The sequence below is a fragment of the Grus americana genome, chromosome 1 (genome assembly GCF_028858705.1).
Source record: "Grus americana isolate bGruAme1 chromosome 1, bGruAme1.mat, whole genome shotgun sequence".
Lineage (NCBI taxonomy): Eukaryota > Metazoa > Chordata > Aves > Gruiformes > Gruidae > Grus > Grus americana.
The window spans coordinates 187,043,585-187,068,424 of NC_072852.1; the positions used below are offsets into that span (position 1 = coordinate 187,043,585).

The following is a 24,840-nucleotide window of genomic DNA, read 5'->3' on the forward strand; positions in this document are numbered from 1 at the left end:
TTGCTGTTGTGTTAAAGCTGGCATTGGCAGTACAATCAAAAATAAACTTTAATGTGCTTTCCTTGCGTGACTTTTTTTGGTTATAAAGATGAATGTGACACAGATATTCCAAATTCCAGCCAGATTTCTTACAGACACCATGTTCCTGCAGCCACGCTCTTGTGTTTAAATGCATATCGCCAATATGTTTTGAGCTCCATGGCCAATTTCAACAAATTTTGTAGTGAATTATGGCTACTATGAAAACAGGTGTCTGAAGAGTGGAATAAAACTATATGGATATCCCAACTGAAAGAAAGGCTGCTACCCTATTTGATGCCAGAAAGTCCACGTGGAAAAAAACACTGTAATTATATCAACCATGGACAAAGACTCAACAGGAACTTACACATCTTTGTACATCAGTCAATCCGCAGTAAGACTCACAGGAAATTGAAATTCGTTCTTTCTTATGTTCACACACCAATATTTGTCTTCAAATTATGATTAACATATTTTTGTGAAAAGTATTGGTGATCTTGTTCCTTTTTCTTTTGTAAGTGTAACGTAACAGAATCAATACACCAATTTGAACCATGGGCCAAAGATTAGGCTAGTGATGGAACTGCAGATGGCATTGCTAATGTTGCATCAGGAAGGATGCATTTGAGGAATTACGCAAATGAAATATGGATAAAAAAATGCTTCATGCACTGTTGATCTCAGTCAATACCCTTCTTGAGGACTGAGTTTACATAAAATAGAGCAAATGGCATAAAACAGTTGAGTTTCTTTTGTAAAGGGTGGGGTTTTTTTGTTGGTGGGTTTGTTGGTTTGGGGCTTTTTCCCATTTTTTGGAGCACATTTAAAGCCATATGATCTATTCTGTGTGCTGTCCTGTAATCCTAGGATGCTTATGTTGTAGTGACCATCTTTTTGATGGTCTTTCAGAAAATTAATGAGGGATGACAAAGCTGCTTCTGAAATATTTTGTAACCTTGGAAGATGCTGCAAGGACTTGACATATACTGGAGAATTCAGCACTTCACATTGACTTATCAGGTTACTTAGAGCAAGCAAAAGAGATCGAACTTGACAAGTAATTTAATATTTTCTGCATGATGTAATTTCTAGACTTCTGAATGGATTTTCTGTGGTTTTCATTTTGTCTTAAACTTGCTTCTAATACTGGTCGTAGTTGGAAGACATCCTTTAGTTATTACATTGTAAACCTTTGCATCTCTGGTGGTCCTATATCAGTTACAGGACAGCAGTAGGCTCTTCTGAGGTGCCAGGTGTTATGTCCAAAGTCTAATGAATTGCAGTTTCTTGGTGTTTTGCAGTGTGTGTACTAGATTTGAGCTAATGTAAAACTGGATAAAGTGGGTCCCATCCCAGCTACTATTAAAAATCTGGTCTATGCTGGCTTTCACACATGGTGCACTTTCTGTTTAGACTAACTCCAGGGTTTCTCTTGTTTCTTTTCCTATTTCTGTATTTTGAAATAGCTGTAATGAATAACACAGAGTAGTACAATGCACTCTGAAAGTACTAGTTGAAAAATACCTCCCTACTTCCTTTGTAAAGCTGTTTGCATGTGTGAGACATTGCGTCGTCTTCATTGCTGGGCAAATCACTAAGACCTGCGGTGGTGTTCTTGAACATCAGTTTAGTAAAGCTGGCGGGAAGCGTGGCTTCTGTGGTGACTGCAGAGGGATCCAAAGCACAGTTGTCTCTTGCTGTCTAGGTCTTGCTGTCTAGGCTGGTTTCAGTATTATTTCTGCGTTGAATATGAACTACATTCTGTTCCATAAACATCACCATATGTACATCAACAGTTGCTATGCAACAATGCTATTTGTGCTTCCCGTCATTTTATCTTATCTTTGTCATCAGCTATCATAGCTGTAATTTTTGGGGCGGGAGGAAAGGAGAGCGTTTTGCATATATTTCAATGTGTTGTATTGAAAAAACCAAATTTTTCATATGCGTGTGTAGCTAAGAACTATCTAGGGGCAATTCATGGGCCTGATACAGGGTATGTTTGGTTAAAATTGTTTTTTTCTGAGCTTCCTACTGGCAGACACCCTGGCATAAGGAAGTGCTATAATTTGACAGTTTCTTTCTTGGTTGAAGTAATAAGAACATGCTTTTGTTAAACATTTAATAGCAAACTTTTCTGATCGTGATTATAAATGAATTCCCATACTGCTTTAATTGCTTGTTGCTTAATTTTTGTGCCAGCGGGTAGCTGAGGATTACTAGCTCTAAATATAAGTAAAAATGCAGCTACATTACAGATAATGATAAAAGTTTCTTACTGAGCTAGTTCTTAGAAAAATGTGCTACTAATGTGACTTGAGAAAACAGAGACCTTGGCAGGCAATTACATCCCTAACTGTAAAGGACTGATGGGTGGAGAGGAAGGTTTTACACTGTAGACACAAATAAAGTATGAGATATTTCTGTAAAGTTGAGTGAGATGACTCATTTTATTGAAATTTTGAATATATCTTCTCAACTCCCCCTTCATAAGTGGGATTGCCTTAATGCCTATTTTAGTCACTTTAAATTCCTTCATGCTCGTTCCATCTTACTGAAAGTAAAAAAGTGTTTAGAGAATTCCATTGACGGGATGACTACCAGACCTTTGTTTCTGAGCAGCATTCAGGCATGAATTGTTTCACTGTTTCATGTTTTGCAGAAGATTGCTGGCTCTTAACATTGCGTTCTTCTCCAGTTTTCTAAGTCTTCTTTCAGAATCTCCATTCATTAAATTCAATTTTTTTGTATTACTTTTCAATAATATACATAACTCTGCTATATACCTTAGAACAACTCCTTTATTCCCATACCCCTTGTATATTCTCCTCTTGTTTGGTTGCTTGGTTTTTGGTTTTTTTTTTCCTTTATACAGCTTCTTATATATGGAAGGACCTTTTCTGAGTTTGTACATGAATCACACCTACTATATAACTTAAAATACGCAATTGTATTCCAGTGAAAATGAATATTCAGAGGTTTATATTCTGTAATTTGTATATTTGTATTTTGAAATATCAGATATATCCAACCATTTAAAGAAACGTGAAGGGAAGAAACACTAATAAAAATCCTGGAAAGATGTTTCTTTCATTAAAGCAGTTACTCCTTTAATTACATTTAATTATTTCCAGTAAAATACATAGTGCTCAGAATCTTGATGCCTTGTGAAAGTTTGACTTCTCAGATTTCTTATCAAACTGTTATTTGGGAAATAAACGCCCTCCCTCATCGTTCTGCTGTCTTAGCTCTGCCTGCTGAGGAGTTTTGACATGTACCTGTCTACTTTAACAGTACTTTCCAATTGTCTCTATTTGTTCAGGCTGTCACTTAACCACACATTCCAGTTTCCAAAATGCTTTGGGGTCTTACTTAATGCTTCTTTGTTCCTTCATGTACTTCAGTCTTTTATGGACTGCTGTTAGCAGAAGAGGAAAACCTATCAGGAGCCTCATGATCAAAAGAAATAGAAGCAACAGCAGCCTTTTAGATCTCTGGCATTTATGCAAATTTCCAAATATCTGTGAGGATCATAAAGAGAGTGCAACCCATGATCAGAAAAACAGAGTATGTGACTCAAGATAGTCTAATTACAGATAGCATTTTGATGGGTCAAGATTTCATATGTATTATTGTGACATAGGGTCCATTTGGAAAATGTGACTGCTTACATCATCTCTCTTCTCCATCTCTCAAAAATGGAAATTATATTTATTTACTTACTTCATATGAGTGTTGTGAGGATTAACAAATTACTGTAAAATGGATTCAGCTGACTGGCAGGGGTAAGCTCATAATTTTCTTTTCATTTTTGTTATTAAAACTGTAGACTGTTTGTTAATTCCTGTACAAATTTAAACAATTGAGGATATAACGCACAAAATATATGGTATGTTAGAATGGGCTCAGTGTGATGGGAATAGAATTCGCTTTCTGCTTACTTCGGTGGCTTTAAATTTCTTGGGTTTTTCTGAGTCTCACTGATGTATGTGTATACCTCCTTCCCTCTGCCAGAAAAAAGACCCCAACCAACAGCCCCAACCTGTTGACATTTATTTGTGAATCTTGCATGTTGTGGAGGAGGCTGAGCAGCTGTAGTCTGCATTGATAAAATGTACTAAGTAAACATAGTACAACTTCCTTTACCTTCTTCATGATATTAGTACTGAGAAAAGTTTTAAAGCAGAGACCTGTGACCTAATCACAACAAAAATAAATTGCCTAACGATGAGAAAAAAAAACCCTATTACTTTTTTGCAAGTCTTGAATTTTGTCTGGTTTTTTGTCTCTGTTGTTGAGGGCAGATTCTGTTGATACATATAAGCAAACACACACACACTGCCCCCCCCCCGCGCCCCCCCACATGATACATATTTATTATTATTTCAATCAGAGGTGCTACTAACAATTTTTAAGTGCGATGTCTTATGCAGGAGTTTTGGCTAGGTAGTCAGTCTTTCATTGAAACAGAGTTAAAAAGAAACAGTTTTAAATCCAGCTGCTTCTTGCATCTTAGTCCAGGCAGGGGTTGGTATCTTAGTATTCTTTGTTACATCCTTGTTGGTTCTTGTGTGTGTGTACTGAATGTTTCCTTAATTAAGTTATAACTGAATTAGAGTATTGGTTGGGTAATAGCATTATACTGTAAATGTGCTAAATGCATACAAAAAATAATGTCAATGAGAAAATACATGTTTTTCTGGAAGCAGGCTATCCTGCATGTATATCTGAAAGTTGGCAGGGATCTTAACTCACTTTGTGAATGCTCATGGGTGGGAAGAGGCCATATAATGGTGTTTTCTCAGTGAGAAAGCACATGCCTTCAGCTGCTAATATTAACAACAGCCACTGGTAAAGAAAGAAGGATCTGTGAGATATTGCTTTTTCCATTTGCATTAGTCCTCAGGCTGTCAGCCGTCTCAATGAGAAATCAGAGCCATCAGCCATGAAAGCCAGCAAGAATCAGTGGCAAGAAAAAGGTTTTGTAAAATATTTCATGTTCTGAGCTCTGTTAATACCCAGCCTGTAAATGGCAGAAATGATCAAACTAACTGAGCTCAACAATTACTCTTCCGAGTTAGAGCAGTAATTCACTCTCGCCTGTAAGTAAATAGCCTGTAATGATAGCTGTGACATGTCTGAGTTGAAAGCTAAGGACAAGTATATTTTACCATTTTTAACTGTATTTTAGATAAGTGAAAATGTTCTTTTTATTCTCTACCTTAGAAGATGCGTAAAAAGGAGAAATATAGGAGGAGCAGTCAAATTTCAGGCTGACAAATTTATGTAGGGATTTAATTTCATAGGACTTGGTAAGTGTTAGAACTCAGTTTATCAAAATACATCCACCAGCTGCCATCTCTTGAAATGCTGGATTGGAATTTCATGCAGAAAGCTGTTTCTGAATCTGACTCTGCCATTCCCCTGAGTGATAATTTTTTGGCAAGTCGCTTTGCAGCACTTGTGGCTAGGTTTTTCCTTCATACGTGCTTTGATTCTCTGCTCTGTGGAACAGGAAACGTTTCTGATTATGTGTATTTTTTGTACCTAATGAGTTGGGCTATAGTACCATTTGAGGGCCACTGATCAGAAAGAGAAAAGATTGAAGAAAGAAATCCTTGTGTGATCTGCAGAAAGGTTAGAGAAGTTGTTGATCAAATTAAAAATTTGACCTAATGCCGATTAAGAGCATTCTTTTCAGAACCTTGATTTCTTTTTAAATATACAGTAATAATATTCATTTGTCTAGAGTGACTAGTGGGATAAATGGATACTATTCATTGCTTAAGTGTAATTCTACTACTGATTTTATATAAATGTGTAACTTCATGCCTACAGAGCTCTATCAGAGGTGTAATGGAGTTCTCTCATTTCAGCTGTGAGTTTGGGCACTAAAGGAGATATTTTTTGTTGCTACCCATCCATGGCAAATTATTCTTCAGAAAGTAAATTTATAAACATTGCACAAACCCAGTGATTGTGATTTTTATCATAATTTATCATTCTTTGCTTTGCAACCCACTTTCTAGATGTAATTTCAAATAATCAACACAGAAACATTACGTTTCCTTTTTTGTTCATTTGTTTTTTTTTCCAGAAAGCCAACCAGAAGAAAAATCTGAAAGCAGCAGCACTGGTGAGTGTGGACACTTTCTTTGAAGCACTTAAGAAATTACTTATTACTGCAGCTTTTCAGTTTTACCTTTCAAGAAATTGGTAGATTAAAAAAAGGAGTCTCTCTCTGTTATATTTCTAGGGTAGAACATCATAAAATTGAAAAATGACTTCATAAGCCGATTGTCTGCTGTGACCAAAAGCATAAATTATTAATATTCTTTATTTAAATGAAAAGGGATAAAATGATGAGGCAGATCTTTAGAAATGTAATGTTCTTTAGAATGTTTTTAGATTTTTTCGGTTTTTTAGGTTCATTGTCTGTATCTTTTAGTTTGAATTCTTTTCTCTTGATTGGAAAGCTTGTAACGAATTTCCAAATCTTTAGTTATTTGATTTTTCATTGCATAGACTAAATAGTCAGGAAAATAGTGTTCTAGTATTGTACTTTATTCGATTTTTCTTTCTTGTGACAGATTTATAGATTCTTTGGAAAGAGTCAAAAATGGTTAGTTCATTGATATTATCTATCAGTTACATATTAGTCAGTCCAACAATGTCTTAAGTACAGTTAAAAATTCTAAGGGTTCTTCTCAAACTGCAATTGCTGTAGTAAAAGTGGGTTTTTTACACAGTTCAAAGTAGTAAATAAAACTATTGCCCTTCAATTACTATTTTTTTGTGAAATGAGAAATATAGAATCATAGTATCACAGAATCATTTAGGTTGGAAAAGACCTTTAAGATCATTGAGTCCAACTGTTAACCTAGCACTGCCAACTCCACCACTAAACCATGTCCCTAAGCACCACATCTACATGTCTTTTAAATACCTCCAGGGATGGTGACTCAACCACTTCCCTGGGCAGCCTGTTCCAATGCTTGACAACCCTTTTGGTGAAGAATTTTTATTCTTTTTTTTCCATCAAGCTCTAGACAATCAAAACACTCCCTAACATAACAGGGCTACCCCACCACCTCTCCTTCCTTGCCTGTCCCTCCTGAAGAGTTTATAGCATCCATTGCAGCACTCCAGTTATGCGAGTCATCTCACCATGTTTCCGTGATGGCAGCTAAATCACAGTTGTCCCACTGCACAATGGCTTTCAGCTCCTCCTGTTTGTTGCCCATGCTGGGTGCATTGGTGTAGAGGCACTTCAGTCCCACCACCTTTATTGGTTCCTATGTGACCATTCTCAGGCACTTCCATGGTTTATAACACATCAATAACCTTTACGTCTTTGCTGCCATGTGGATCTCCATCAGACAGCAGACCAAAGGACCTCACTAGCACACTGTCCCTCAAACATTGGCATGCCGCCCCGAGCCTTATCTCTAGCAAGCCTGGCTTTATTCCTTTCCCCCTTCAAATCTAGTTTAAAAGTCTTTCAATGAGCCCTGCTAACCGCTGTGCAAAGATCTTTTTCCCTCTTTGAGGCAGGCGTACCCTGTCTGTCACCAGCAGGCCTGGTGTCGTGTAGACCAACCCATGATCAAAAAAACGAAAATTTTGCTGGTGACACCAGACTCGGAGCCAAGTATTGATCTGCTGTCTCTTCCTGTTTGTTCTGTCATCCTTCCCTGCAACTGGAAGGATAGAGGAGAACACTACTTGTGTTCCTGATCCTTTAACCTGTCATCCCAACATGCTTATATCAGGTAGCCCTAGGAATCTAAAAATTTTATTTCAGGTCTGAGCTAGGCTGTGCAGGCTTCCTTTACGGCCACTGAAGGAGACAGTTCCAGAGTGTCTTATTCTAACATAGGTGTGTGTGAGTGCAATTCCCCAGCAGCTTGAGCAGAGCTCTCTTGAGGCTGTGTGGTCCTAGCTTGCTTCCTTCTCTTCTGCTAAATCCTTTGGGCTTGCATTACTGAAATTGCCAGAAAGGTACATGACAGCATGAGAATCTTAGTGTCAAGTAGTGTTTAATAAAAATCCTCTTTTCTGCTTTTATTAAAGAGATGTTTCAAAAATATCATTAACGTTCTAGTGCAAATAAGTGCCAATGTTAGCAAGAGCTTGTGAACCTGGGAAACTAGACACAGCTAATACAAAATATATAGACAAATCTCAGTCTTGTTAGTAGAAGGATTACCTCTGATGCACACGGATTAAATAGTGCTGGGACTGGGCTGGCACTCGTGAGTGGTAGTGGCAGAGATAGTAGATGGACTGGAAAGAGTCTCACGCCCCTGCCTTTCTTAAAAAGCAATTCCTAAACATAAGACTAATGCTCGTGGGTTTTCAAAATGTCTCCTTGAAAGTAATTTTTCAGATACTTTAACATGGATATGTCTATTTTTTCTAATATTTGAATTTTATTTGAATTGCATTTCATCATCAGATATTGTCAAAAATGTATACTTTGTGTCTGGCTAGGTTTGGATTTTGGTTTTTGTAGAAGGGAAGTCTTTGTAATATTGAGATGCTTTTTATTACACGGGCTTAAGCATGTCAAAAGACTAGTGTTAGAAGTGTTACAGTCTGTAGACTTGTACTGAATCCAAGGTGTGGTTTATAGCTTGCAGTTTTTCTCAGTTACTTGTTAAAACCTGTTCATTCTGATTATATGTTAATTGTGGTGCTACTTTTTAGAGATTAGTATTTTATGCCACTTGAAAACCGAGGCTCACTGCTGAGGGATGTTTCACATAAAGTAGATCTTAAGAGTTTAACTGCTAAAATGAATCAGAATTTTGATACTTACATTGCATTTCTCTAATGTTCTTTAGATGTGGGGATGCACCCTTGGTTTTGCTTGGCTTTGGGGTTTTTTATTCTGTTTCAGTTTGTGTTTGAATGATTGAATTGTCTGCTCTTCAGTCTTGGCGTCTCCTTCTTGTTCTCCAAATGTTGTGTAAGACGGCCACGTGTTTAGTTGTTTGTATTTTTGCTTCAGTCAGAAGAATGAATTACTGTATGCTGTGGGCTGTTTAAATACGCTGACAAGAAGAAGTACTAAACTCATTTGTTAGAACCAAGATGGCTGTGGATTCAGTTTCTGAGCGATGATGGTTGGTTACACTGGGACATTTAAAGGAGGACTCTCAGCCATCACTTGTGCTTATTTGCTTTTTTTTCTCAAAATCATTGTGGAACTCTGATGACCTTTTCCAAACTACCTCTCAAGTAATTCAGGTTGAGTGCTCCATTTTGCTGTTGATCTACTTTGTCTTGGCCTACAATAAGTACTTTTGAGACAAAGATAATGTCTTTTATGTATTTATGTAGCATTTTAGCATAACAAGACTGTAGTGACTGCTTTTAGGTGTTACTGTAATAAAAATAATTAAGATTTATTTGTAGTTAGAAAGTAGATAAATGAGGTGAATGAGATAAATAACAGTCAGAAATCCTTTGATTTACATCCTTAAAAAGTTCCCCCACTTTTTTACATTGGGAGGGTACTGTCAACCTTCAGAATTTCTTATGTTGTAAATCATTAGTATTATGCATGACATTTTAAATCACATTTATTGTTGGGCTGGTTGTCAACCACTTATCAAAAGGCAAGATATTACCAGTGGTATTACTCTGCTTGATACCATTTGGAGACAGACAACACGATACTGGGTCAGACCAAAGATCATGTAGCTGGTATCCTGTCCCCAGTGGTGGGCAATAGCAGATGCCTTGAGAAGAGTGTAAAAACAATGCAGAAGCATAGTGATACCTCCCCAAAATACTTCTTCCAGCCTTTGATGAACCACAGCTCAGAGAGATCCAAAGCCAGGGCTGTGATTTTACTTAACAGGCCCTCGTGGATTTTCCTTCTACAAAACAAGTTTACCTAAACTAAATTTGAGCTCCTTTTGCATATGCAATTTGATAATTCTAGAACACTTTTTCTGTACAGAAATCCTATTTGATTATTGCATGTGATAAACAGTGCTTGGTGATTCAACCAGTGATGTTTAGTGCCTGAAGGCTGGTTTATGTTAAATGTGAGTGTAGCAAATTACACGCTTAGCTAAAGGAAAAGAGAAATGAGAATTGGCTCTGCTTGTTTCTATATGATGCTGAACAAGTGATTTAACCCAAATATGCATATGTATCTCCTGTTTGCTTACGGCTTTGCTTGCACCTAAGTGTAAGTGCTGTCAGTGGTTGTAGAAGCTGTGAAAACCAAACATTTTCTGCCACTTAAAGTGTGACCTGACCCCTCTCTCCCAAATACAAACACCCAGAAGCTGCTGCCCTGAGCCTGTGTTGTCTGTTGAGAATGATACGGTAAAGAAATACATTCTCATATAAGAGCAAATGTACTTGTGTACTGTCCTTGTGGAAGAGTGCTAAATGAAATTTGCATGGGCAGCAATTGATTATAATGTTACCTAAGCTTTGAGAATGTAGTTTTGAAAGCATATTATTTCTTTTGGGGGGCAGAGGGGTATCAGCTCTGTACACAAACTACAGATGCACCTTTTTCTTCAAGAATGTGTACACCGAGGAGTGTTATGTGCAACCTAGTTGAAATTCCTGAACCTATTTCAAGCCAGTTGAACTCCTATTATATCCAAATTTCATCTCTTAAAGTCTTTTGATGTAAGCTTATAGTTTTCAGTACTTAACATGCTTTTGGACAAGGTGTTAGTCATGTCTTTCCCTGCCAGTGAGTAATACAAATGCCTTCTAGTGAAGGGAAGAGGAACCATTGGGACCATTTCTGATTTGACATTGGGTAAGAGGAATAAATTGTCTGCAGCAGCTCAGTTAATGTAGTGTGAACCTAGTATTAAAATTTTGCCAATTGTGAATCATGGAATCATTTAAGTTGGAAAACACCTTTAAGATCATAGAGTCCAACACTGCCACGTCCACCACTAAACCATGTTGCTAAGCACCCCATCTACACATCTCCAGGGACAGTGACTCCACCACTTCCCTGGGCAGCGTGTTCCAGTGATTGACAACCCTTTCAGTGAAGACATTTTTCCTAATATCCAATCTAAACCTCTCCTGGCGCAACGTGAGGCCGTTTCCTCTCGTCTTGTTACTTGGCAGAAGAGACCAACACCCACCTGGCTACAACCTCCTTTCAGGTAGTTGTAGACAGCAATAAGGTCTCCCCTCAGCCTCCTCTTCTCCAGGCTAAACAACCCCAGTTCCCTCAGCTGCTCCTCATCAGACTTGTGCTCTAGACCCTTCACCAGCTTCATTGCCCTTCTCTGGACGCGCTCCAGCACCTCAATGTCCTTCTTGTAGTGAGGGGCCCAAAACTGAACACAGTACTCGAGGTGTGGCCTCACCAGTACCGAGTACAGGGGGACGATCACTTCCCTAGTCCTGCTGGCCACACTCTTGCTGATACAAGCCAGGATGCTGTTGGCCTTCTTGGCCACCTGGGCACACTGCTGGCTCATATTCAGCTGGCTGTCGACCAACACCCCCAGGTCCTTTTCTGCCAGGCAGCTTTCCAGCCACTCTTCCCAAGCCTGTAGTGTTGCATGGGGTTGTTGTGACCCAAGTGCAGGACCCGGCACTGAGCCTTGTTGAACCTCATACAGTTGGCCTTGGCCCATTGATCCAGCGTGTCCAGACCCCTCTGTAGAGCCTTCCTGCCCTCCAGCAGATCAACACTCACACCCAACTTGGTGTGGTCTGCGAACTGACTGAGGGTGCACTCGATCCCCTCATCCAGATCATTGATAGAGATATTAAAGAGAACTGACCCCAGTATTGAGCCCTGGGGAACAGCACTTGTGACCGGCCACCAACTGGATGTAACTCCATTCACCACAACTCTTTGGGCCTGGCCATCCAGCCAGTTTTTTACCCAGCGAAGAATACACCCATCCAAGCCATGAGCAGCCAGTTTCTCCAGGTGAATGCTGTGGGAAATGGTGTCAAAGGCTTTACTAAAGTCCAAGCAGACAACATCCACAGCCTTTCCTTCATCCACTAAGCGGGTCACCTTGTCGTAGAATGAGGTAGGAAGGCAGGACCTGCCTTTCATAAACCCATGCTGGCTGAGCCTGATTGCCTGGTTGTCCTCTACATGCCGCATGATGGCACTCAAGATGCGTACATAACCTTCCCTGGCATTGAGGTCAGACTGACAGGCCTCTAGTTCCCTGGATTCTCCTTCCAGCCCTTCCTGTAGATGGATGTCACATTGGTTAACCTCCAGCCAACTGGGACCTCCCCGGTTAGCCAGGACTGGTGATAAATGATGGAAAGTGGCATGGTGAGCACTTGTGCCAGCTCCCTCGGTACCCTTGGGCGGATCCCATCTGGCCCTGTAGACTTGTGTGTGTCTAAGTGGTGTAGCAGGTCACTAACTATTTCCCCTTGGATTATGGTGGCTTCTTTCTTCTCCCCGTCCCTGTCTTCCAGCTCAGGGGGCCAGGTACCCAGAGAGCAACTGGTGTTACTATTAAAGACTGAGACAAAGACGACGTTCGGTACCTCAGCCTTGTCTTTATCCTTTGTCACTAAGTTTCCCACCCTCAACCAATAAAGGATGGAGGTTCTCCTTAGCCCTCGTTTTGTTGCTAATGTATTTATAGAATTTTTTTATTGTCTTTTATGGCAGTAGCTGTAATTTACATGTTTGACTAGGCGCACTGGTATACAACACTTGGATTGTCTGTAGATCACACTTGATTCATTTTTGATATTGCACTAAAAAATTCAGGCATTGATGATAGTTGTGTTGGAATATTTGAAATTCAGTGTAAGCACTTTGATTCACTGAACTACATGGAGGAAAATCAGTAATTTTTGTTAAAGACACAGAGTTTTTCCATTATGACGCAGAACTGCATAAAGCTGCTAAATGCACCTTTGATTTCATCCGCTTTAGAGCAATTAACTTATTGCCATTTTCAAGCCACAGAAACTGTTTTTGTCTTGGAAAAACTTAAAATATGAGCTTCCCAGTAGTTTTCCAGGAGCCATAATCATTAATGAGACCCCATTTGTAGCTGTTAAAACACAAAAAGAAGCAACTATTCCTGCTATCAGGTATTTGTAGTGAAAGTCTATTATACTGATTAGAATAAATTTTGTGGAGAATCAGGGAAGGTGCGCTGGTAGAACAGCAGAAAGGACATGGATTTAATGTAGGTCAATGTTAACTGGAGTTAAATTTTTTAAGAACTTGCATAAATGGCCTTAGCATCCTTAGAGTCTGGCTATTTATTTTAGTATACTGTATGAATATTTTAATATTTATGTTTGCCTGAGCTGTACCAATGTATTTATTGTCATGCAGTCTCTATTCTGAGAACAGAACCTGATACAAAGCAGTGGGAGTTAATCCTATGAGCCTGTACTGTTTTTCAGCAATGTTCGCGTCCAGCTTGTCGAAGTACCGTGCTAAGCAGAAGCAGGCTTTTGGCTCATTTCAGAGTTCTTGGTCTTCCCTTCTGACTCTCAAGAAATTCTAGGAATTTCAGCCGTGCCTGGCATTGCAGATCGTGACTCCACAAATTGTGTTTGTCTTCTGTGAGAGATTTTGCTGATTATTGCAGTTCACCCACCTACCAGCATGATCATATTTGATGGGTTCAGACCTTTGCAGTATTGCAAATTAGAGCCTCGAATGATGGATCAAAGGGGCAGAGAGAGATCAAATGCTTGCTGCCTTGGCCAGCACAAGACTAGCATGTAGCAGATGTAAAGCTAGCAGGAGGCAGTTTCAAAGTAAATAAGAAGAGGTGCTTCTACACTCAGAATGTAGTTGAGCTATTAAATATGTAGATGTGAAGGTGGTGTTTGCTAAAGGCTTGCATGACCTTGGAGGCCAAAGAGGTATGTGAAAGAACATCCACCAAAGGGTACTAAGATTGAGAGGACATCTGGTTTAAGGGACCTCAAGCCACAAAAGCCTGGTGGACACTGGGATGCATACCCAGTAGGAGAATCAAGCATGACTGTTCTGTCCTTAGGCTTCTTCATGGATACCCGCTTTTGGCCACTGTGATGGAGTTACAATGCTGAGCAAAGCAGACCTTTAGTATCACCCAGTACTGTTAATCTCAGGCTCTGTTAGTTTGGGTTTTTTTTCCTATTTTTTCCCCCAATTCTGTACCATTGTTACATAGCTTGTATCAGGGATAGTTGAAGTTTCTTCTTCTTAACCATGGAAGTAACTTTTGAGGGGGAAGGCAATGAAGGCAAAGGCAAGAACAGCTCTTCTAAGGTTATGTGTAGTCATTTACTTCTGCCTTTGCCAACCGCGGCTGCCAGAGTACTAGAGGCTGCAGCACAGTAGGACCCAAGCTTTCTGTGTGCTTGAGTCTGGAAACATTTTAGCAGAGCTCATTTGGTGCTTTTCCTGAGCTATAAGGCTTTTCCAGCCCCAGCACCTTGCCAACAGCTGTGCTGATACAGGAGCAGGAACAGCATGTAGCTGTGCTACAGCATATTGTCTTACTCATGCAGGTTGTCTTAGGGATTTCTGCACTGTGCTCTGTAGGCAAGCCATAAAATCATCATCTGTGCACAGCAGAAAAGTCTTAGAGAGGTGGACTTTTATCATCATATGAGAAGACATAAAATAGCCTACATGTTAAATTTCTGCCATATTGGGAAAGAACATGATTTGCTGTTCATTTTAGAAAAATGTGTTGGAAATATGACAAGACCTGGCAATGCTGCAGGCCTTAGATAAAGTTAGTACTGAGAAGACTCCTAACCTGAGAGTACCTTTATTCTCTGTTTAGCTGATTCTTGTCAGCCTGGCTTGCCAGGACCTTTGATTTGTCTCCTCTGAGATCACCAGTTTCAGCATTGAGAAGATGCACTGCTTTATTCCTAATACTTGCCAAAGGCTTTATTTAAGTAGTAGAGAGGCAATAAATGATTTGGTTTGGTGTTACAGTTGCTTCTTCTGTTTATATTTTTTGATGCTTAGCCTGTTCATTGCTAGTTTGTTTGCTTAATTTTTTCTTCCTAATTGAGAGAGTCTGTACCCACCTCTGACCTGTTCTTTTTTTCTTCATCTGTTCACTATGGTACGAAATCAGGAACCTTCTTTGAGATAACAAGCAGCTTTCTGTGGAGCTGCAGCAGTAGATCTGCAGCTTGAGGTTTTCTATTAACAAATTTTTTAAAAAGTGAATTCCTCTGACCTCTGCTGCAAAAAAGAAAATTGCCTTTCTGAAACCTGACATATGAAAAGCCAAAGGAGATTCTTTCTTTATTTATTTATTTAATCATTTCAGGATAATTAGATGTTACTTGTGTTATACAACCTTGGTGTTGCACTATGTGGGTATCTGCCTCTTCCATAAACCCAAGGCCCCCAGATGACGGTCACTAACACGGAGTCCCTCTGCCTTCCTCTTCATCTCCTAGTGCTCAGGTATTGTAGGCTGTCTCACCACACTGCTCTCCCCATCCTCACTGCTCAGGGAGTCTGGCACCGCAAGCTTCCCTGAGCAAGCCCCTTGGATCCTCATTGTCCTGAGGCATTACCCTGGAAAGCAGCCTTGGGCTTTTAAATCTGAATTCTCTTCTCCTTGGTGTGCTGCTGCGACTGGTGAAGTGCCACCCCCTTACACAGGACACCAAATCTCCCTTTAGGAGATGTGAGCAAGAAAACCTGCCGCCTCCTTTTGGCCAGGCTTTCCATACCTGGAACAGAGCTGCTGTTGAAAGCTTGGGGTGGGGTGGTGTCAAAGGCACAAAAAGGTGTATCCTGGAAAAGTGCAGACATCTAGTTTTTCAGGTAACTAAAATAATGCTTGGGGTGGAACTAGTGGAATCCCCCTTTAATGTCCAGAAAGATGGTGGGGTTTATGAACTCCCAATAAACAAGGTTCTGTCCCCCCCAAGTCACACCACCAGTAAGCAAGGCAATACTGTAGTAATTTTTAGCATTATCAGAAGTTTACAGACCTTCAGAATGGGTCAATTTGCAACAGTCATCTTCTAACTACTTAGTTTTGAAAACTTAACGTGTTGAACTTGCATGTCATCGTGTCCTAATAGTGTTTTAAATGAGTAGCTGCTGTTTACAGCTATAATTATTGTACCAGCTTTGTGAACAGTTTTGTTTCTGAAGTGGCAGAGCGGTATTCTTTTCTGAAGCTTAAAATGAACAAACGTGGTGTTAAATGATAATGGCAATGATGTTAAACTGTTACCAGCGGAGATAGAAACAGCTTTTTGGGAGACTTGCTTTAGCTGTGTGTGGTACTCCTACTACACACATTTTTAGGAAAAGAAATCAACTGTCTAGTTCTACAGGATATTATGCAATTTCTTTCAGAAAGAAAGGCAACTGCGCTTTCTTTTTTCTGAGTGCTTGCTCATCCGCATTCCTCAGGTGTCATCATACATCGCCCTCCTACCTTCCCCAGCTCTTGCCACGCTTCTCGTTTTCTGGCATTTTATTGTGAATGATGATGATTTATAGAGGCAGTGTTTTGAGATGATGTTCTGTGTGATATACTGGTACACAGGACTTACAGAATGTCTATTTCAAAAGTAATTAAAAACCATAATGATAATTTTCTGATCTTAAATGTCTCATGCCTTATTGACTGCTTTTGTTTCAACCTAGTAAATTATGCAAGCCTATCTCTTCATATGAAAATACCTTCAGGTTTTTAACTAGTAATCATTTTCCTGTCAGTCGAAGGATTTCTGCCCTGTGTTGCAGGACAGGAGACAAAATTAGGGTTATATGATAGTTATTTAGCAAAGATGAAATAATTCTAGCCTAAGAAAATAATCTTTATTTCGTCATAGGCCCAAGTTAACTCATCCCCTTCATCCCCAGTCCTGATTCATTAGTAACAGAATTAGGGCAACATGACCCATCTAGCCAAATAAATTCATGGATAAGGCACTGCCATTATTAAATTGTAATATTTGTTGCCTGCCCTTATTCTGCTTGTGTACTCATGGGGAGAGAAGGGGGAAGATATTTTTCGTAAGCTGTTTTCATCTTATTGAATGGAAACCCTGTAATGTAAAGTAAGAGGTGAAAATAACAATGCCATTGATTGCTGCAAATCATGATGTAATTTTTCCTCTTTAGGATCTAGAGAAATATTAACTACTGTAAAAAAGAAGTGACCAATTGTCACTTAGACAGTTATAATAGGTAGAAATGCAAAACCACAATTAAAAATAAGACATGAGTGTTTGAAAATGTCAGTAGTGCAATTACAATGGTGTGAAACACCGGTTACTGGATGAGCAGGTACTGGAGACGTGGAGTTGGAGCTGTAATTTGATCATGTTGCACAGCCCGGGTATTCCACAGCATCAAGGCTACCTCCAAGAAACCACATCTCACTCTAGAAGTCATTGGGCAGTAAATGGCTGGAGACTGAGGGAGTACTTCAAGAGACCATCATCATGTACAGTTTTTTTCTGGTTCTTATATTCTTTCCTAGGCATCTGCTTTTGGCCACTGTATTCACTGATTTCTCCTCGAGTCAGGCTGCTGCCCAGCCCTAACAAAGCCCTACAGCCCTCCTGGTGAAAGGGAGGGGTACAGTGAAAGGAAAATGAAAAGTAGTTGTGTGATGTGGGGGAGGAGACAAGGTAAGGGGAAGGATGTGAGAGTCAAAGGATCAAAAGTAGGGATTGTGCCCAGAGATGTTGAGGCCCAAAGGATGGAAACAGTTCACAGTCACCAGAGGACATTGGGCTAGACAGACCTTAGTCTGACGTAGTGCAGCCACTCTTAGGTTTTGTCCTTATGTAGAAATAAACCAAATAATTGGTACCTATGCCAGTGTACTGCCAAGTGTATTAAAAGAGCCCTTGGTTTCTTCTCCAAGCAGCTACATATATTTTTTCATGAGCAGTCATTCAAGGAATTCATAGGGGCAAGGATATTCTTTTTGTAGTGTATAGGGGTCAGTCCTGCTTTCAACTCCCTCTGTCCTTTCTGCTCGGTGGCCCCTTTTCTCACCCAATAAAATGGGCAGGGAGGCAAGAGGAGCTGACTGAGCCTGGGAGCATGTTAAGTGCCTCCTTGGGGAAGGGAAATTCCTTTTTACTCCTACCCAAGCAATTGAAAGTTATTAGGGAAGTTAGGGAAGTTGCCATTCCTTCCTGATACTTGTAAGACTGTTTCAGTAAGTTCATTGTGATCCAACTCTTAATGAGAGAAAGATGACTAGAAACACTTTGCATCCACGTCATATTCAAAGTAACGTTGTTAGAACAACTGTTGGTATTTCTGACTTAAGTACTTGATTTTGCAGCTTTCTCATTGTCATAGTAGTATTAAATATGCAATTTCCAACCTTAATGAAAAGACAGAAAACGTAACTGATGCATAACTGGGTACCTTTTCTGGCACACCCTATAGTGGTGGAACATAAGTATCCACCTGAGTGACTGAATATAAGAAAAATGTTATATTTAGTATATTTATGGAGTAAAAGGGAAACATTATTCATAGTATGGAGGTTTTATGTAGTCATTTTGTTCATATACCAAAGCAAGATACCCCCCCACCCCCCCCGGTTTGAAAAATTATTCAAGTTTATAACTAGTTTGAGGTGTCTGATTGTAGCTCATATGGTGTGATTCAATATAGTTGTGGATTTGTTCAATGTGAACAGGGAAGAGAATGAATTTTTTACCCCATCTTCCTTCTGTTTCTGGTGTGTGAATCAAACAGCTGAGTGAGGTGCCTTTGATTAGAGATGGCATGTAAAAATTTCAAACCCTGACACTTGTAGAAATGCATGAGTGCTCATGAAAATGGGAAAAGAAGGAAAGATTGAAGTTAGTTTTACAGCAGATGACTTTACATGTAAGCCATACATGCCAGTGTTACACAGAAATAAAAAAATACTCAGTGAAAAGTCTTTAACGTAATGAATCATTGAGTTTTAAGTTAAAACCACACAGGAATTTATTTTTACTAATGATTAAAGATGTACATTTTTCACTTTAAAAAAAAAAAGGAGTTTCAAGTGCTCTTTCTTTTCCAAAGTTTAAGAGGGAAGTAGGTACTCTGAACTAAAGGCCTGGCAAATAAAAGCTTTCCAGTAAATCTTTTAAGAATAGCTATAGAATATTCTTAGAAGATATTTCAGATGGTTTGAATTTTACCTGTGATTACCAGCTTGTGAACAGCTTATATTCCAAAAGTATTTTCTATAATAAATGCTGAGCCATCAAATTCTCTACTGCTTTTTCATGAGTGAAGTCATGCTACGATGAAAAACTGGTACTGCTTTCCGATACTAAAGTGCTAACGATTCCTTGATGTTTGGCATCCTCAGAGCCCAACTGAAACGCAAGCAACCAGAGTATACTTTAATTACCATACAGGTATATTAATTGTTTGAAATAAAGATTGATTTTTGCTATTTTTCTTTTCAATTGGAATGACATTTTAAATCTCAATCAAAGTTCCATTACAAGTGAAGGTTATAACCAAAAGCGTTTAAGCGAAAATGGATGATTTGACATCCTAGGAGCAGCAGCCTCCTCCAGAGTTTGTGCTTATGCAGGCTGTGTATTTGACAGCACCAAGAGCATGCTGCTTTAAAACTTGTGGATTAGTTATGGAGCTTTTTTAGATTGTCTTGTCACTTTTTCTTGCTCATATCAAGAATTGTGTCCACAAAGGGCTTTTCATGCAATTATTCTGTGTGATGGTGTTCCTAGTTCTTGTCCAAGAAGATCAGCAGGATTTTGGATTTTTTTTTTAGGGGAGCTCTCACATTTACTTGTCACAGAAGTCCTAGAGATTCTTGTATGTACAAGATCAGTGGTTAATGAGGATTTTTTTGAGGATATCAATTTGAAAATAACTTGGGGAGGGGGAGAGAAGGTGACACCCAGTGATGGAGTTCTGGCTGGGATGGCCTAGGAGTGTAAAAGAAATAAAGAATTGTATTTTACTATATATCTGTTGTTTGTAGATATTTAATGCATTTGGACAAACTCGGAGAAGTTTTGGGATACATGAACAGTTCTTCAGCTTGTATGCCTGAAATGTAGAGTTATCTGATTTCTAAACAGTTCAGTTTTGAAAAGTTCCACTTACAACCACATCTTTTATGATCCATAAGTCTGTGACATGACTGGACAGAGAAGTTCATCGTTTCTAGACAGAGGGTTCATTCTGATGGAGTATTCTGGAGAGGCTGGATTTCTGATTTGATAAAATGATATTGGTATGTGTTTCAGTCACTGCTGCCTGGTCTGGAGATGTAGAGTCCCCCTCTTAATTCATCTCTGGCGAGGGACCCAGTTAACAACACCTGTTGTATGTTACCAAGTGAAATAGAATTTCATGATGAAGGATAAGTAGCCCTTGCATTTAATTTGTATTCCCAGTACTACTAAGGATGGATTTGTTCCTTCTAAAATCTGAAAGAAAACTGTTCTCAGCCTGTCGTGTGTTAGCTGTTTTCCTCGGTTGTCACTTCTAATATGGATTGTACCGCATTTTGTTGACATTCTTAGTATTTTTTTTTCTATACAAAATCAATGTTTTGGGAAAGTTGAGAAACTACTTGGTTGCTTTTTCGTTCTTTAATAGCATTTTACTTGAATTTTGGGTTCACTTGAGCTGTGAATGATGGTTGGGTTCAATGATGGACAAAGCTTAAACAGAGTTAGTGCAGCTTCTTTTTGCCTTTTGTGATGATTTTTCAGTCTGCTTTTGTGGAGTGACTGGTTTGTAATGCTTGTGGTTAAATTAGTTACAGTTATTCCATAGAAGCTATTAAAACTTTATTTAAAATATAAATGAAAAGATTTGATAAATAGTGGAGATGAGGAAAAAGAAGGTATTTATTCTATTACTTAGAGTGATGCATCTTAAATGCCAGCAGGTGGTCTATTCAAAACTAATAGTACTAGTTGCTTTTAGTAAGCCATTGTGCAAAGCAAGAGCTCTGTTAATAGCCTGCCCTTACAAGCACAAATGATTAGTAGGAAATAGTGTCTGTGGTGTTGTCAGATGTCATTACTGGAAACCTGTTACATGAAACTTTGTCAGATATTTTTATTAGCCATGTGATATGTATATATAATTAGAAAATGTAACATTCTGTGCAGATTCAACTCATTTCCTGTAACAGAACTAATCCCCCCCAGCATTATTTTCTTGGTTTACATGGTTTTGGCAATTGTTATTAATGTAGTAATACAGCTATAAATTTAAGTGAGTTGAGAAATCATTTAACTCTAAAATCAAGTTGATTAATTTTAAACCCTCTTGCAATCTTGTTTTTTTGCAATTTCAGTACAATACATTAGCAGAAACACTAATGAACATTCAAAATCATTTATTCCAGTTAAAATCCATTCTGAATTTGTTATAAGCAAAACATATTTTAAGCCTGCTTGTTATACGAAAATACTCTCACTGCTGTTCAGCAGAGCAGTTAGGTGTATGCGCGTTAGTCATACAAGTACACAAAAATTCAGCTAGACTCTCTGGTTGAAAGACAGCATTGAGAAAACATATTACAAATAGCATAAAGCATTCAATCTGTGTTTACAATGTTTAGCAGATAATTTTTATTAAATTCAGGCATCAAATTTTCATTTAGCTTAAGTAAGCCAGAGATGGATATCATTATGAGATTTACATACCATTAGCTCACATCAATTGATTAGCCGCCGAGCTCTGTGGTACAAGGCTAGTTAAATACATTATTTGTGATGCCAGGAGGCTGCAGGTCAAGGAGGTTTACTGACTGCATGCTCATTTCCTTTGCCTTTGTGATTACTTGATAAAATGAAGTGCATCGCTGTGAACAATTGACCCTTTCGAACAATCCAGACTGGTCAGCAGTCTAAATCCACATTTTAAAGCCGTCATGATAGCCTCAAACTTAAGAGTTTCCAGGGTGCAGACAAAGGTGTTGTCCTCCTTCAGTACCAGTCGTGTACCGTTTTCGGACTTTATGAAGTACTTGAATTGAATAATATTTGAAGATACCGAAAACTCCTCCGGAAATCCGTCCAGCCTGCTTTTGGACACCAGTACAATTCTGGATTTTATTTTTGCAATGAAATCGGGAGCATTACAAAAGATTCTAAGTCCTTGTGAACGGTCGTGGCTGTCAGTTATTTCCAGGAAAGTAGTCTCTCGAGATGCTAGCTGTTCCTTCTCCCACCTTGATTTCACTGCATCCGAGAGTACCTTAAGCTGGAAAAAATCTGCTTCTTGTGCCAAAAGTTGATTTTCTCGAAACCCTTCTGGTAGAAGAAGTTCTCCATTTCGTAGGAAGTTGAGAATGTGCCTGAAAAGGAGTCCATCTCTGTCTATGAAGTAATGACCGTCTGCATCGCATGGGCACATTATTTTTCCATTTATGATCCCTTCCAGAAAAGAATCTGGATACTTGGTTAGTGTCTGTTTTTGTGTGATATACAGATAGCCACCAACATTCAGAGTAATCAGAGACGTTTTATAGTCCTTGTCTTGCTCAGAGCCTTCGGAGTTGCTGTGTTTTTCTTCACATTCCTTTTCTCTTCTGTTTATTTTTCTCTCCATTATTGAAGCTAGGACAAAAAGCCAGCTATCTTGCTTTGTTCTTGTCAGCTTGCAGAGAGATTTTTTTTTTTTTTTTTTAAAAAAAGCACCTTTATTCAGCTCCGGCACGATGTTGGAATGGAAATGCTGCTAGCATTGCTCCGACTGTCAGCTCGGGTTTGCAGTAGGTGGCGTATCAGCTGTGTATGCAGGGAGATATCAGGAATATGACTGTAAAGGAGAATTTGCATTTAACTGTATAAGGGAAGAAGGGTATAACAACTGTTTGTCTCTTTCTTTCCTTTAAGGCTAAGAAGTTTACATAGTTTTGGGGGTTATTCACAGAAATGCATACTACTATTCTAAATGACATCTTGATTTTAATACTTTAAGATGTATTTGTAGTATCAGCTGGCCAAATCATGTTTAGTGCTTATGGGGTTAAACAGATAGCTTCATTTATGTTTCAAGGATTTTAGTTTTCACAAAGCCTCTTTTCACATGTTTTTGGTACCAATTACAGCACCTGATGCAGAACCACACTGAAAGGAAAGGTGTCCCTGTCTGTGCAAGGAGCAGGGGGGGATGTCATCTGTGGAGTGTGTGCACATATATATTCCTCATTTATTGGACACGTGCACAGTGGTAAGATGTTTTCACAGAGGATAGTCTGGAAGCGATGCTGAGGACTTGTTGGTCTGACTGTTTTAAGTTTGTGGTGAAAGCTTCCATTTGCAGTCAATGGGAGTATCCACACCAACACAAGAACTGTAGCCTGATGAGGTTTCACTTTTTACCTTTCTCTGTGCCATAGATAAAAACTGTTTCAGAGAGGGAATTTACTGTTTATATTGGTGATGGTTTTTAAGCCACCAAGGCTATCTAGGATCAGTTTGCTCTTTCTTGATAGAAACAACTCAGCTGCCCTGTGGAACAAAGGGTTAGTGTGCCTACAGATAGCTTTGAACATCACATAACATTATAGCTTAGCAACACTTGGGCACGGGGAGGTGGGAAACATCGGCAGAGCGCACTGGAATCAAATGGCTGTCTTCTCTCCGTCAGTCTGTGCTTTGAGGCTTGCTCTCAGTTGCCTCTTAGAAAAAGATTTCCCCTTTAAACGTTTGCAGCTTGGAGCAGGAAAGGGAAAGCTCTCCGTACATCTCTGTGTGCATTTCCTTGGGGAGCGGGCGGGAGCTGAAGCATGCATTCCCCGGCACAGTGGGAGCGAGCACTTACCTTGGGCTGGACCTGGAGAGGAGGTCCCATCTTTTTCAAGATGTATTTTTCACTTTACAGGTAGATGTTTTGCCCAATTAGCAGTGAAAAGTCAGATTATTTTTCTGTAAATTCTTTTGCTCTATTTCTAAATATTTTATTCCTACTGCTCCCTCTGTCTCTAAGGCTGTTTATCAATACTGTAGAGTCATCACTGTAATATCGTATTAATTAATAACTGAATCTAGTAGAAATAAATGCACTTTTTATTACTTGCTATTCCTTGCCAGTGTATCCCTAGCACTGATATACTAAATTTTTCTACTGCTGTATGTGATATATTGAGCAGATATTATTTATTAGATTTGATTTATCAGGAATTAGTCATGGTTTTAATTTTAACTCTTTGATGCCATTTGATTTAGCATAACTTCAGTCAAAGAGATTTCAATCAGTTTCTAATTTTTAAACATTTGGACTTTTTTCAAAATTAACTCCTTCACAATTATTGAGTGAATAATTGAGAAAATGAAAGAGCCAGTCAGTTTCAAGTATGATTTCTTTTTTTGGCCATTACAGGAGGCATCCGTTCAAATTTATTTTATTGTCAAGAGATGGAAAATTCAGTTAAAGTGCTTAGATCATGCATAGCTACAGTGCTGAACCATCTTAGCGGCTGTTAAACCCGCAGAGAATGACTTCTGTGGTGCTTTCATCTTACACAGTGATCTTGAAATACTTTGAAGCTGAACTAGGAATGTCCTGGCACAAGTAAGTAGGGATTTCCAAAGAGAGCTGGAATTTGTAAAAGATATGAAATTTTTCATGGCCAGCTAAACTGTCTACATTTTAAGAGCCAGCAGTTACAGAACAGTATCTGCTCACTTAGTTTTTCATGTTCATCACTTTCTCAATGTTCTAACACTTGCAGTTGAAATTTTCCACTTTTGTGAACAAGTATTCTTTGAAAGATCATGCAAAATCATTTTAGTGGTTTGTATGATAAAATATTCAAAATCGATTTGATGTGGAAGATATACTCTGTGGAGATCATGAATATTTACATT

General features: G+C 39.0%; 2 protein-coding genes across 3 annotated transcripts in view; one reads left to right on the plus strand and one right to left on the minus strand.

The window, feature by feature from the left end:
- Positions 1 to 24,840, plus strand: part of GTF2F2 (general transcription factor IIF subunit 2) — a 96,411-nt gene that overhangs the window by 11,860 nt on the left and 59,711 nt on the right. The window contains exon 5 of one of the 2 annotated variants that reach the window (XM_054837513.1): positions 6,119 to 6,157. The exons of the other annotated variant lie outside the window; for it this stretch is intronic. Coding sequence (XP_054693488.1) covers positions 6,119 to 6,157 — 39 coding nt within the window. The remainder of the gene's footprint in view (positions 1 to 6,118; positions 6,158 to 24,840) is intronic. 2 annotated transcript variants of the gene reach the window in all.
- On the minus strand, positions 19,927 to 22,732 carry KCTD4 (potassium channel tetramerization domain containing 4). Its single transcript, XM_054837490.1, has one exon. It carries the CDS (start codon positions 22,574 to 22,576, stop codon positions 21,803 to 21,805), a length of 774 nt encoding a protein of 257 aa, XP_054693465.1. The 5' UTR covers positions 22,577 to 22,732; the 3' UTR covers positions 19,927 to 21,802.